Consider the following 13285-nt stretch of genomic DNA (forward strand, 5'->3'; position numbering starts at 1 on the left):
CCCTCAGTAGAGTGCTGTGGCATCACAGCTCACAGCAACCTCAAACTCCTGGGCTTAAGTGATTCTCTTGCCTCAGCTTCCCACGTAGCTAGGACTACAGGCTCCTGCAACAACTCCCAGCTATTTTTTTGTTGTAGTTGTCGTTGTTTAGCAGCCCTGGGCTGGGTTCGAACCCACCAGCCTTGGTGTATATGGCTGGTGCCCTAGCCACTGAGCTATAGGCACCGAGCCTAGGGGAGATATTTTTAATCTCTCTTCACAGATGGGAAAACAGAAGCTCAGGCAAGTCAGGTAATTTATCCTTAGCCACACAGCAAGTCAGCAGCTTGAGAGGCTCAAGGCCATTCTGCTTAACTCCACCGATCTCGTACCCCAAAATATTAATAATTATTACAACTAATATACTAGCTATTGAGAACTTACTAGGCACTATTTTAAGGACTTTCTGTGAAGTCAATACCATGCCCTAGTAAGATAATTTGCCCCAAGAAGCTGAGGCTCAGAGAAGTTAAGTGACTTGCTCAAGGTCACACAGTGGAGAATCAAGCAATCTGGCTGTAGGGTTCATGCATAACCACTGTGCTATCCCTGGTTCCTCAGATAATTCCCAAGCTCAGCTGGCCTAGCTCTCTGCAGGCACAATGTCTGGAGGCATTTGGCTATGATGGGCCCTCAGCTGGTCTGGTCCTTTGAAATGTGTCCTCCCTTCACCCAGCCTTCTGGGGTCCCCATTGCTGACTCACCTTCGTTCACAGGGGCCCATGTCTGTTGGGGAGGCTGTGGAACTGGGGTAGGGGGTTGGGGCTGTGGTTGGGGCTGGGGCTGGGGCTGTGGGGGCAGCTGAGGCTGTGGTTGTGGCTGGAGCTGGGGGGGTGGTTGTGGCTGGGGAGGCAGCTTAGGCGGGGGTGGTCGAGTGAAGATGGGTGATCCAGGGAACATGGCCCTGCTAGCTCCATGCTCCCAAAAGGCATTCTGCAGTTTGAATATCATGCTGAGAGGGATAGGGCGCTGGCGTGGGGCACCGCGGGGCTGGGGGCTGGAAGGGGGCATGGGGATGCGGCTGACAGGTTGCCAGCTGCGGGGCAGAGTGCCTGACTGCCCAGCAGAGCCCAGGGAACGGCGGTAGCTGCCCACATCTGAACGCCTGTCATTGGCCAGAGGGGAGACCTTGTAATTGCGCGGCAGGGTGGCACTGGTGAGGTTGTCCTAGGAGGAAAAAAGGGAGAAAGCACTCAACTGGAAGGAGTAAAGGCAAAAGCTGAGAAGAAAAAGGGAGGTGAGGGAAGCCCAGAGAGTGAGGGAAGGGTCAGGAAGAAGTGGAAATGCAGCATATAGAAGGAAGAGCGTGGGAAAGGCCACGGAGACTGGGGGTCGCGTAGGTGGGGGAGGGGAGTGAAACTGGCCCTGACCCGGCTCCCCTCCTCTTGTGTCTCAGTCTCCGCCCCTCACCTTGCCAGGGGCCCCCAGCCCGTCCAGGCTGCTCTCCCTCCAGGGCAACAGCTGCAGGCCTGGTGAGGCAGGCCGTGGGAACACATCCAGGCCTATGAGGCAGAAAACATTAGTGTCCGGGGGCGCCTGTCTTCCGTGTTCTCCACTCCTCTCCTTTCCCCTAACCCCCTGCCTCCGTTGCTCACGTTCATAGCTCTGGGAAGACTTCTTCTCATACGCCACATCTAGGTCAGACTCGTTCCAGGCTTTGGGGGTCCGCCGGCGCAGCGTCAGGTCGTCTGAGGAGATGTTTTCAGTGAATATGTACACCAAGGGGTCCGCCCACTTCTGCCCCCCAAGTTCAACCCGGTTTACCTTGTGCACGCAGAGGCGGGGCAAAAGCGCTTCCGCCGGTGCCCAACAGAGAGCTCCCAAAGACCGAGGGCGCATCGTACGCAGCCGCGGGGCGCGGCGAGGGCCCACGTTCCGGGAAGAAGGCCTGGGGCCCCTCGGCCAGAGGGCTGCCACGTGGAGAGCCAGCGCGGCCCAGGAAGTCGAAGGGCGTGGGGGCACCCTGCTGGCGGAGCGGGCCTGGCCCGGGCCGCGGGGAGGGTGCACGGCCAAGGGAGCTGCTTGCCCCATCAAAGGCGCGGGGCCGGGGTGAAGGTGCGCGGTCCAGGCTGCTGTAGGCGTCCGGCTGCAGGTAGAGCGGAGTGCGGGGAGACGATGGCCGGCCCTTGGGTGATAACGGACTGTAGGGATGCAGGACCGGGGCACTCTCCGAGCGTGGGAATGAGGTATCTATGCTGTCAGTGGTTGCCTTCCGGGGAGACCCTCGGTTGCCCATGAGTTCAGAAACCGGGCTGGAGCTGTACCGGGACAGCTGTGGGGAGGCCAGAACATTGAGGTGTCAAAGGAGACATTAGCAGAGGGGTTGGTGGGTGTGGGTCAAAAGATATAACTGAAGGTCAACTCAAAGGAGTTGGACTAGTGGAAATTCATGCACAGAAGGGCCAGGTGAGGAGTGTCAGGGAGAGACCCTGAATTAGGATGAGTCTAGCCCATTACTGTATGTCGCCTTTGTGGGACTTAAGGTCTTCCTGTTAGATGCCCACCTCAACTGGTCCCCTACCTTCAGGTGTCCTTGACTAGGCCACAACCTGCACAACTGTATGGGGCAGCCATGCTTGAAATCCAAGCCTCTGGCCTGAGGTGTGGAGCAAAGCGGCTTTGGAGGTCGAGGTAGGAACCAGGCTCACCCTAGAAGGCACTCCAGCCTGTGGGCCAGGAGGCGCTGGAGAGTCTGACCACAGGGATTCCAGCTGCTTGGTCAGTTCGTCCACCTTGGCTGCTGCTGTGTCCAGCTCCATCTGCTTCATATGCTCCATGTGCTTCATGGCCAGTGCTAGGTGGGTGGGAGTGGGCTAAGGACCTGGCTTCTAGCAAGGGCCCACCTCTACCCACCTCCCCCACCCCCTCCCCCAGCTCACACTGGAAATTCAGGTCCAGAAGGTCCCGGGCACTCTGGAATGCCTCGCTGTCCATGGTGCCAGCTGGAGCAGGCGCTGCATGGTGGGGAGAGGGACAGCTAAGACCCTGCCCCTGTGGACCCTGTCCTCAGGGAACGTAGGGCAGTGAAGGGAAGCACCTCACCTTTACTGTTCCTTCCATTTCCCCAGCTGAGAAATGCCAACTCCTTCAAAGCCCAGTTTGTATGCCAACTAGAAATCCAAACCTATTCTAGAAGGCTCCAGGCAATTCACTCTCTTTACATGACTCCTTGTCCATCTTTTTGTATCATCCCCAATGAGACTTGAATCATTTCCTCAACAATTATCTGTTGATCATCTACTATGTAGCAGTAAACATGGGATGAAATAATAACTAGTGATTACTGAGTGCTTACTAGGGACCAGGAGGCACTGTGCCAGATGCTGTGAATATTTGTTTTATTTTTTGTTTGTTTTTGTGAGACAAGAGTCTCACTACGTTGCCCTAGGTAGAGAGCCAAGGCATCACAGCTCACAGCAACCTCAAATTCTTGGGCTTAAGTGAGTTTCTTGCCTGAGCCTCCCAAGTAGCTGGGACTACAGGCGCCCACCACAACGCCTGGCTATTTTTTGCTGCAGTTATCATTGTTCAGCTGGCCCTGGCCAGTTCAAACCTGTCAGCCTGGGTGTATGTGGCTGGTGCCATAACCACTGTACTATGGGTGCTGAGCCCAAATATTTGTTTCAAATAGTAATTTCGCTGCCTACTGTGTACCAGAACCCATGCCTATCCCTTGGGATATAATGCAATAAAAAACAATAACTGGGCGGTGCCTGTGGCTCAAAGGAATAGGGTGCCGGCCCCATATGCCGGAGGTGGCAGGTTCAAACCCAGCCCCAGCCAAAAACTGCAAAAAAAACCCCAATAACCATTACTTGAGGGGTTTCTGCTTTCTGGAATTGTGCTAAGTGCTCTGTACTCAATGCTTTTGTTGATGGTAAAAACCACCTTAGCAGGTGAGAAAGTACAGCTAAGAGACAATTGTTCAAGAAGTTTCACACCCAGTAGTACTGGGCTTCACACCCAGATCTAACTTGTTACTGTGGGTCATCTCCATCAGACGGGACGGATCCCACGGGGGAGGGACTACTCAGTTTCCTCTTCCAAGAGTCCCTATCCAGCAGAGGTCTGGCTCACACTAACCCATTGTTAGCAGGAGGAACAGGGAGGTGGCCAGGAGTTGATGGGCAGCCATGGTCACTGGCCCAGTGGGAGGGAGATAGGCTACCCAAAACCGGTCAGGCCAGCACTATCCCCAAGCCCATGGTTGCCACCACGCCTGCCAGCTCTGCCACCTCCCTGTTGCATCGACCACTTAGCTTTGGCAGTATAGGCGTGGGCACCAGGAGCGGGCTAGGGCATGCTGGTACCAGCCTGTCTGGGAAGTTGAGGGAACAGAACCTGTTGAGGCTGGTGGCTCATTTGGGTGTACTAGGAGTGTGTGACCTTGGTTAATGAGTCCCCTCCACTCCTTGGGCCTCAGTTTCCCCAACAGTGAAAGGAAGAGGCAAACCAGCTATTCTGAAAGGCCCCTTCAATCTCTGAAGCCTAGATTCTGATCCTGTAGGGACTGTGAGATGTAATTAAAATTCTACAGAGCCTAAACCCCTCAGCTGCAGAGTCTCTTGTTGGAAGTTCTCAGTCAGCGATTCTATCTTCAGAACATTCTAGAATTTTCCAACTTGGCTAGCCAGAATTCTCAGTCTTCCTGAACCAGGGACTATCTGTCCCACGATTGCACTCTCCTGGAAGTCTAGATGGATGAACAAATAAAAGCACAAGTGAGGGGGTGGACTTCAAGGGTTTAAATCTGGCAGGACCACCCTGACCAGAGTGCCTCAGTTTCCAGATCTGTAAAATGGAAATAAGTAACATTGTGAAGATCCACCTGGTCAAAAGGTGCAGGAGGAATTCAGGGCTCTGAGAACTAAGGCCTCAGAAAGTAGAAATTACAGGAATAAAAACTTGGGGCTTTTAGAATCTGAAACACACAGGAAAACACTTTGTAAGTGTCTGTTAAAATATAAAAACGAACAATTCTATGCAGCCTCCAGTGCCAGCATTCCGGCAGTAAGTGGTTCTCGGGGATTTCATGACTCTCGGATTTCTAAGATTGCCAGACTCCATGCTGACATCCTCTGGCTCTAAGCTTTAGAGTCTAAGGAAATGCCAGCCGTGGGTGTGGATGTTCCGGGGTCCGGCGCGGGCGGTGGGGGTGTCAGGGCCGCCAGGGGGCGCCCAGGTCACGGCCTGACCCCACCCCGGCGGGCGGACAAGGCCTGAGCTCAGGCCCAGGGAATGCGCGGCGGGCCCGGGCAGGTGCCGCGCCTCCCGCGAAAAGGGAGCGGGGCGGGGCGCAGGGGTGGTGCGGGCGGTGTCTGTGTTCCCAGGCCGCGGCCGCTGCCCCTGCCCTTCACCCCCGGGTACTCTCCCCTGGGCTCCCCTCCAATACTAAGTCCCCGTCCCGAGGGCTCCTACCTACCCCCACGCAGGTAACCTCCCCTAGGCTCTCTGCTCTACTCCTAGCTCTCCTTCCGGGCCGCCTCTGCACCCCAGTCACGTTCTTTGGAATTAAGGACCTCTGTGGGCTTCCTGGAGGAGTCATCCCCAGTAGGAACCGGGTCAGAGCGCCAGGTTGGGCTGGGAACTCCCAACTCGGAATCCTACAACGCTGTCGGGACATACTGAGGCCAGGAGACGCTCCATCCTTTCTGGGACTTTAGTTTCTTCCTCTGCAAACGCTTGTGAAATGAACTATCGCCTTCCTCTGTCTAATCCTCTACCTTGGGCTAGTTATTTAGCTACTCTGTGCCTCAGTTTCCTCATGTGTATAATGGGGGAATTAATACCTTCATCTCAAAGGAGCGTGAGGATTGAGTAACAATTTATGTGCAGTTTAGAATAACGCAGTAAAAAGTTCACCTACACAAGATTCTTAATTACCAGCCTGGTACAGGATCTGGTACAAACTGAGGGCTCAAAACTTAAAGTAATGTTTCCCTTAAAAGGCCTCTGCTCTTTCTGAGGTTCTAAAACCCCTGAGCTTTCACATCTGAGGTCTCAACTTCCTAAGGCCTTGGCTCTCAAAGCCCTAAATTCCCCCTATACATTGTTGAGTTATGGCTAGTCCTCAATAACTTAGGGATAGGGAAATGGGAGAACTCTGGAGTACTCCAGTCAGAAGCTGGCAAAAGCCCAGGGTGTGGGCAGTGTGTACTTTTCAGCCTCAGTTTCCCCCCTAGTAGAGAGAAATCTTTTCCTCTGGTCAGCAAATCTCAGTGTGAGACCTTTGGGCAGTCGCTGGAGACTTCTCTAGACAATGGGAACCATCTCTCTACCAGACAGCTCTGAGCTTGGCACGCAGTGAGCCCTGTCTTGGCAGTCTGTTATTATTTCTAATTTCATTTCAGGTTGTACCAAATGCCCTTCAAGCCCTGACATTAGGAAACATCCCTCTCTCACCAGATGCCCCTGCCTCCCCCATTCTGTTTTTAATCCTCAACCCCATGATGCATGGGGGTAGAGAGAACGGGGAGATAGAGGGAGGTGCCTGACCCTGCCCTCCTCAAGGACAGACAGACACCTCCAGAATTAGCCTCTATCCCTCCCTTATCTCCCACAATACCTCAGGTCAGACTGATGACAGTGGAGGTGACATTTCTCACCTCAGGGTCAGGGCAAGGAGCCCTGCCAGGGAGTGGGTTAGTCAGAAAATCTGGTGGGAGTGGATGGAATCCTGTTCCCCAGAGAGCTATAGGATGGTGGGGGCCAATTATGACCCCAACTCTGCTGCCTGTGTGACCTGTCGGCCGCAGTTTACCCCTTCCTTTCAATGTAATGCGGAGGTGCCTGGCTACGCAAGTCTCCTAGAATGCAACTCCGGGTTGTGGACCTCTGCAAACCTCATTTATTTCCCACCCCCCATAGGGCAATAAGAGGCCTCGCCTCCGCCAGGGGGCGCTCTAGGGCACAAGTCTCTTCTCTGGTTAGGCAGGTCTGACGCCCGGGTTAATGACATGTTGGGGTTCGCTCAGCGGCACAGAGGAGGTTGGAGAGCTGCCCCGGTTTTTTCAACTCACCCACCGCCCCCATCCCAGAGCCTCAAAGTCGGGGGAGAGCCAGGACACAGACTGGAAGGTCCCTGGGTATTTGTCCCAGTCCATATCAGAGACGGGTACCCAGTCTCTATCAGGGACCAGCCTCTACTATCCCTGCCCCACCCTTAATTCTGCTCACAGACTTAGAGGTTCGGTAGAGAAGGCAGCTGGAGGGCGGTAGGGTAGCCACCCATTCCTGAGCACCAGCAGGCTGAGCCTCCCACTTCTGCCCAATACATGGGGATCCGAGACCCAAATACTACGTATTACCCAATGAGTCAGGCTTCCCAAAGTCTCCAGTTCGAGGGACTTAGGAATTCCAGCTAAGACGTCTGCCTCGGACCAAGGGGTCCAAGTTCTCCATTCCAAGAACTCTGGCATCCAAGCCCCCTTTCCTTCCGCCCAGCAAATCAGGCATCCGAGTTCTCTCCTTCTAGGAACCCAGGCGTCTGCGCACCCCACATTCCACCCTGGAACCCAGCGTTCGAGTCCCCTCCCAGTCTTCCCAGGGACGTGAGTGTCCGGCTCTTTCAGAGCCTCTAGACCCCAGGAGCTTGGAACTCACGGATCCAGGGAAGATCCAGGCACCAGGGGGCTTCCTCTGGCTCCAGCTCCGGCTGCGGGGAGCGGAGGATGGGGCGGGGCAGGCGCCGGGAACAGGTTAGACGACGTGACTCAGGCAAGAGGGAGGCGGGTCCCAGAGGGGAGGGGGAGCCGAGGTCCCCTCGAGCACCTTGGGACTTGTAGTCCCGGAGGGGCAGGACCCAGACTAAGACATTCTCATTCTAGTAGTCCATTTCACAGACAGGAAGGGCAAGGCCCAGAAGATGAAAGAGGACAAGCCAGGACAGGGAGCTACGCAAGAAGAAATGAGACGTCTCCCGCGCTGTTGGCTGCAAGACACGGACGGACTACTGAGCTCTTGCCCCACCTCTTCAGGCTCAGTTTCCCCTTTCTTGAGTGAACATTTGGGCATTACCAAAAGGTAAAAGACCGGAGGTTGGGGGAAAGTCACGTGCCCAGCTCCTAAGGTGAGAAGAGAGCCTTGCTAAATCAGTATCCCCTCATGTCCTTGACTGTAAAAAAGGGGGTGCAGGTTAGGGGATAAAAGAATTGGATCTTTACAGGATCTTTCAGCAACAGAGCCTAAAGTTGGAGGCTGAACTATAATTCCCAGCATCTTCTGCAACCGATGTCAGGTACTTCCCCACCCCGGGTTTTCTGGGAATTGTAGTCCAGGTGCCCGCAGGGGCGGCACCCGGCGTCTCTAGCCCACGGGCGGGGAACAGTCTGAAGATCTAGGGCGAAGAAAATGTTTCCCCTTATCCTTGACCCTCCTTCCGCTCTAGAAAATCTCTCTCTCCTGGGGAAAAGGAGGGTGCCGCAATTCTGGAGTAGGATCCGAAATCTCGGCAGAGGGGCGGGAAGAGGCGCTGACACAGCGGCTAGGAATGCAGTCGGATCACCCTGTCTAGTAGCCGTCCCGCAGTTCCAACTGCCGCCCCACGCGGTGCGGTAGCTGTAGGAAGATACGTGGGCGCGTCTCCCAAATCTGCATCCACGTGCCGCTGTTTACACGAGCCCTGGGGCAGGTGAGGGATTGCCGATCCCGCCTTCTACCCCCGCTCCCTTCCTCAAAGCCAACAGGAGTGTTTCCCAGGGGCTAGACTGAACCCTCAAAGGCATCTGCAAGACTCTCTTAATCGCCGAGAGGGCCCACGTGAGTCTAGCTCCGGGTTCGAGGCTCCGCCCTTGGATTCTCAGACTCCTCCCCCTGCGTTTCCCGCTCCCCGGGAGTTTAGGAGCTCCGCCCCGGGCTAGCCCTTCACGCCCTGGGGAGGGATTACTCCCATTCCTCCATTTTCCCACTTCTCTCACCCAAGTTCTGAACATCCAAGGCATCTGAGCCTCCCTAGAAGGGATTGTAACACAGAAAGCACAGCTCTACTATTCAGGATTCTTACCTGTCTCTTACGAATTTAAGACCAATCGACCTTCGTGTCTCTTTAAGGGTTAGGTCCTATTAGTGCAGCTGCCCCTTTAAGGCGATGTTCGAACAAATCAAGTCTGAGCAACTGTAGGGGGAAACCTGCCGGGACCTAGCAAGTTTCTTACTTCAGCAAAACAGAGAATCATCTGTTTTCTGGAGCATATTTCCAGAAAAAGAGCCTTTCTATATCGTCTACTCTGCTCAATGGAAGTTTCCCGCAGTTCTGCCGCAGAACGAACAGCCACCGAGCGATGAACCCCCCCTCTCGCGCGTCCCTTGTACACTCCCGGATAAAGTCCCACCCCTTTGGGTCCACGTGGTCTGCCGCAGGGTGCAAGTAGCTGTGGCTGCTGGGTCTGCGTACGGCGTGGATCCTAGGATGGAGGGGCCCCAGTCCAACGGTGAGCTGGCGGATCTACGAGGTGCGGAGGGTGAGCTGGTGGGGGAAGGGGAACGGGACGTCTGGAAGAATTAGGGCGGAAAGGAAGCATCCCTGAAGACCGGACTTGAGAGCGTATCTCCCCGTGGGGGAACGGGGGTTCGGACGGAACGAGAGGGGTCTACCGGTAGAAAGGCGCCCCCAAGGGTTGGATCGGTGGAGAAGGGGACGCCCTAGGGAACAGACGGGCAGGCTGGAGAGACCAAGGGAGTGCATTGGAGCGCTCATGAGGTTGGGAATGATGGACCGATAGGGCGCCCTGGAGGATTGGACGGGAAGAGAAGTGTCAGTAGTACCCCCCACCCCCAGTTTCCTCTTCTCCCGTAGGTGCTGCTCGGTTCTCTTGTCCCCCCAATTTTGCCGCGACGCAGCCAGCCTCAGAATCCCCTCGTTTCTCCTTGGAGGCACTGACGGGCCCAGATATGGAACTGTGGCTTATCCAGGCTCCTGCAGACTTTACCCCAGACTGGTGAGTGGTCCCACACTGCCTCCTAGGAATGCTCCCCACCGGAGAGGCTGAACTTGAGGGAGATTTAGTGGGGCATTTCCAAAACACCCAGAAATGCTGCTTTTGACCCTCTTTTTCCCTGTGCCACCAAAAGGATCTGACTAAGCCTGTCTTCCCACCTTCTCCCCTCAGCCTCAATGGGCGGCGGGTGCCTCTCTCTGGCTCCCAGACTGTGAAAGGCAAGTTGGCAGGCAAGCGGCACCGTTATCGAGTCCTCAGCAGCACCCCAGCTGGAGAAACAACCCTGCTGGCCCCCTCAGCGGAGGTGGGAGGTGGGCTCATTTGCGCCCCAGCCCCCCAGGGCTGCCTAAGAATCATTGAGGGTCTACAAGAATCCCTGTTAGGGATCCCTCTGCAGCCCATTCCAGCAAGTCCCCCACCACAGATCCCCCCTGGGCTGAAGCCTCGATTCTGTGCCTTTGGAGGCAACCCACCAGTCATGGGGCCTGGGTCAGCCTTGGCACACAACTCACCCACTTCAGGAAAGAGAAAAAAGAAAATGCAGATTCGAGAGGCTTCAGTACCCCAGGAGGCAGTGAATGGGTATGGAGCCCTGGAGATGGACAGAGTGTTAGGGTCCCCAGAAATGGATGTGGAGAGAAAGAAAAAGAAGAAGAAAAAGCAGCAGCTGAATGAACCAGAGGTGACAGAGCCTATGGCTGAGATGCTCGAGCCTCTGGGAGTGCTGCTCCCATCCACCACCAAGAAGCAACAGCCCAAAGCGGCAGAAACATTTGAGCTAGAAGAAAAGACAGTGGAGCTCAAAGTCATTAAAACTGAACCTTTGGAAGAAATAGTCCTGTCCCCCACCAAGAAGAGAAAGAGGCCAAAGGAAACAAAAGGGATGCAGCCAGTGGAAGGGATGACAGTTGAATCTCAGGTGAAGGTGGAGCCACAGGAGGAAGCCATCTCACTGTCTCCTGTGAAGAAAAGGAAAAAAGAAAAGTGGCAAAATGCAACGACAGAGCCAGGGACTAAGTCTGTGGAGCCAGAGATGAACCCTCAAGAGCTCCCTGGAGAGATGATAGAACCCGAACTGCCCAAGGAAACTGAGCCTCAGGTGGAGGCAGCTCTGGTTTCCATCAAAAAGAAGAAAGAAAAGCGGCAAAATGTGATGACAGATCCAGGGACTGAGCTGGTAGAACCTGAGATGGCAGGTGACCTTGTGCCTCAGTCAGATCTAGCATCCACCAAAAAGAAGAAGAAAGAGAGAGGTCACAAAATGACAGAGTTGAGGACTGAGACAATTGACCCACCAAGGGAGATGATGGAGCCTGAGGTGGCAGGTGAGAGTGAGCCTGAGGCCAAGGCAGCTCCAGGATTCACCAAGAAGAGGAAGAAGTGGAGTCAGGAAGGAGAGAAGCCAGAGACAACATCCCCAGAGGAGAGGCCAGAGGTGCTACTAAACCTAGAATCTGGGGAGGTGGCTCCCAGAGGAGGACAGAAGAAAAGGAAGAAGAAGCAATAACAGGATGCTATGTAGTGTTCCCCAGAGAAACTAAGGAACTGATCAAAGGGGAAGGTGGCCACCTGGGCCAGCAGAAGAACCCCTCCCTGGTGACCACACCAGCACATCCAGCAGGAACATGGACTGGAAAAGTGCTTTATTATTATACAGGGGATCTCCTTGGTGGCTGGGGTCATCGGGGCACTTTAAAGAAGGGTTCATGCAGGACATCAAACAGTCTCCGGGCCTAGAGGTGGGGGAGAAAATGAGATGCTAGTCATTAAATGAGCCATACGTTTGGTATATTTAGAATGCGTTTTGGGTTCTTTTTCTCCCAGCTAGGGTGTGTGGGGGCTAGGAAAGACGTACCCCATCTGGATTTCATCCCAGACTGGCTGTGTAAGGTTGGGCTGGTACCTACACTCTTATATCTCAGTTTCTCCATCTCTAAGAGGGGCACTGTGAGCCTTCCAAAACCTTAAAACTGGGATTTCAGGTCCTTCTCACTTGCGGCTCCCTGCCACCCCTGACCCCTCAGGTTCTTTCCCAGAGCCCTTACCTTTTGGGGGCCCAGGCCTGGGCACAAGGCCAAGTCTTCCCTCGATGCAGCTATGAGCTGTTCCAGAGACTGAGAAAGGAAGAAGGGGTTGGGGAGGTGAGCATAAAAGCCCACCCTGCACCAGCTCAAGAAGGGACTGAGATATTCAGCAGGAGGCAGTGAAGGCAGGAAGGGTATGAGGGATGGGCAGGGAGATGGAAAAAAGTGGGTGTGGGCTTCTTAGAAGGAGGTAGAAATGCCTGTGGGGCAGGGATCTCCTTACTCCAAAAGTAGCCAGAAGGGTCTGACTGTCTGTCTTGTTGACTGACTTCACAGTGGTCAGACAATCAGTCACCTGGAAGGGAAAGAGGCAGGAGTGTATTAGGAAAGGAAAAGCCACTGGACAGCCCATGAGAGCAGGGCGGGGTCACTGCTGTGTCCCCAGACTCCCTTACATGCAAGAGGCACTCAATACATGCTTTTTTGTTAAACTGATGAAAATCTCATCTCAAGTAATTCCCACCTAGCTTGAGAAGGTGCTGTTCATGTGATAAGATAAATGCCATTTATCTTTCTTTTTTGAGTTAGGGCAGTGGTTCTAAACCTTCCTAACGCTGCAATGTATTTTCATTGTTACAAAGGGTCATAACCCACAGGTTGAGAACCACTGAGTTAGGGTCTCCTGTCACCCAGGCTACAGTGCAGTAGCCTTATAATAGCTCACTGCAACCTCAAACGCCTGGGCTCAAGTGATTCTCCTAATTTTTTCTGCAGACAGGGTCTTGCTATGTTGCCCAGGCTATGTTCCTCCTTTTCTGCCCAGAGAAAGACCCAAGGTAAGCTCTGGAGTCAGACCTGAGTTCAAACAAGCTCCACTGCTTACTCTGTAAAAGCCTGGGAAAGGCAGGGGGTGACCACAATGGGCCCCTAGAAGATACAATCAGGGAGGGCTTCCTGGAGGAAGTAGTCTCAGAGCTGAGATGTGAAGGATGGAATTTAGGCAGGGAACCAGGCAGAAGGAACAGAATATACAAATGCTATTTGGGAGGTGGAGGAAGGAGGATTGCTTGAGGCCAGAAGTTCTAAACTAGCCTGAGCAACACAGCAAGACCCCATCTCTATAAAAATTAGCTGGGTGGGTACGATGGTACGCTCCTATAGTCCTAGTTACTTGGGAGGATTGCTTAAGGCTAGGAGTTTGAGGTTGCAGTAAGTTAATCCTGCCACTGCATTCTAGCCTAGGTGGGCAGAGTAAGACCCTGTATCCAAAAAAAAGGGAGGGTGCAA

The 13285-nt window shown here is 54.2% G+C and overlaps 3 protein-coding genes across 3 annotated transcripts in view; 1 reads left to right on the forward strand and 2 right to left on the reverse strand.

Moving 5' to 3' along the window:
- The window catches only part of PPP1R13L (protein phosphatase 1 regulatory subunit 13 like), a 16404-nt gene extending 8729 nt beyond the window's left edge, over positions 1–7675 (reverse strand). The window contains exons 1-7 of the mRNA XM_003799510.3: positions 7642–7675; positions 2919–2993; positions 2688–2833; positions 1804–2311; positions 1635–1727; positions 1450–1541; positions 744–1206 (exon numbers count right to left, since the gene is read on the reverse strand). Of these exons, the coding sequence (XP_003799558.1) occupies positions 744–1206; positions 1450–1541; positions 1635–1727; positions 1804–2311; positions 2688–2833; positions 2919–2973 (1357 nt within the window). The 5' untranslated portion in view covers positions 2974–2993; positions 7642–7675. The remainder of the gene's footprint in view (positions 1–743; positions 1207–1449; positions 1542–1634; positions 1728–1803; positions 2312–2687; positions 2834–2918; positions 2994–7641) is intronic.
- A 1727-nt stretch (positions 7676–9402) lies between these two features.
- Positions 9403–11498, forward strand: CD3EAP (CD3e molecule associated protein). Its single transcript, XM_023518981.1, has 3 exons — positions 9403–9488; positions 9833–9974; positions 10146–11498. Exons 1-3 carry the CDS (start codon positions 9446–9448, stop codon positions 11479–11481), a joined length of 1521 nt encoding a protein of 506 aa, XP_023374749.1. The 5' UTR covers positions 9403–9445; the 3' UTR covers positions 11482–11498.
- A 94-nt stretch (positions 11499–11592) lies between these two features.
- Positions 11593–13285, reverse strand: part of ERCC1 (ERCC excision repair 1, endonuclease non-catalytic subunit) — a 19158-nt gene continuing 17465 nt past the window's right edge. Inside the window, exons 6-8 of the mRNA XM_023518958.1 lie at positions 12282–12422; positions 12020–12088; positions 11593–11707 (exon numbers count right to left, since the gene is read on the reverse strand). Of these exons, the coding sequence (XP_023374726.1) occupies positions 11654–11707; positions 12020–12088; positions 12282–12422 (264 nt within the window). The 3' untranslated portion in view covers positions 11593–11653. The remainder of the gene's footprint in view (positions 11708–12019; positions 12089–12281; positions 12423–13285) is intronic.

This window comes from Otolemur garnettii, unplaced genomic scaffold (assembly GCF_000181295.1).
Source record: "Otolemur garnettii isolate 467f Iridium unplaced genomic scaffold, OtoGar3 scaffold00152, whole genome shotgun sequence".
Classification (NCBI taxonomy): Eukaryota; Metazoa; Chordata; class Mammalia; order Primates; family Galagidae; genus Otolemur; species Otolemur garnettii.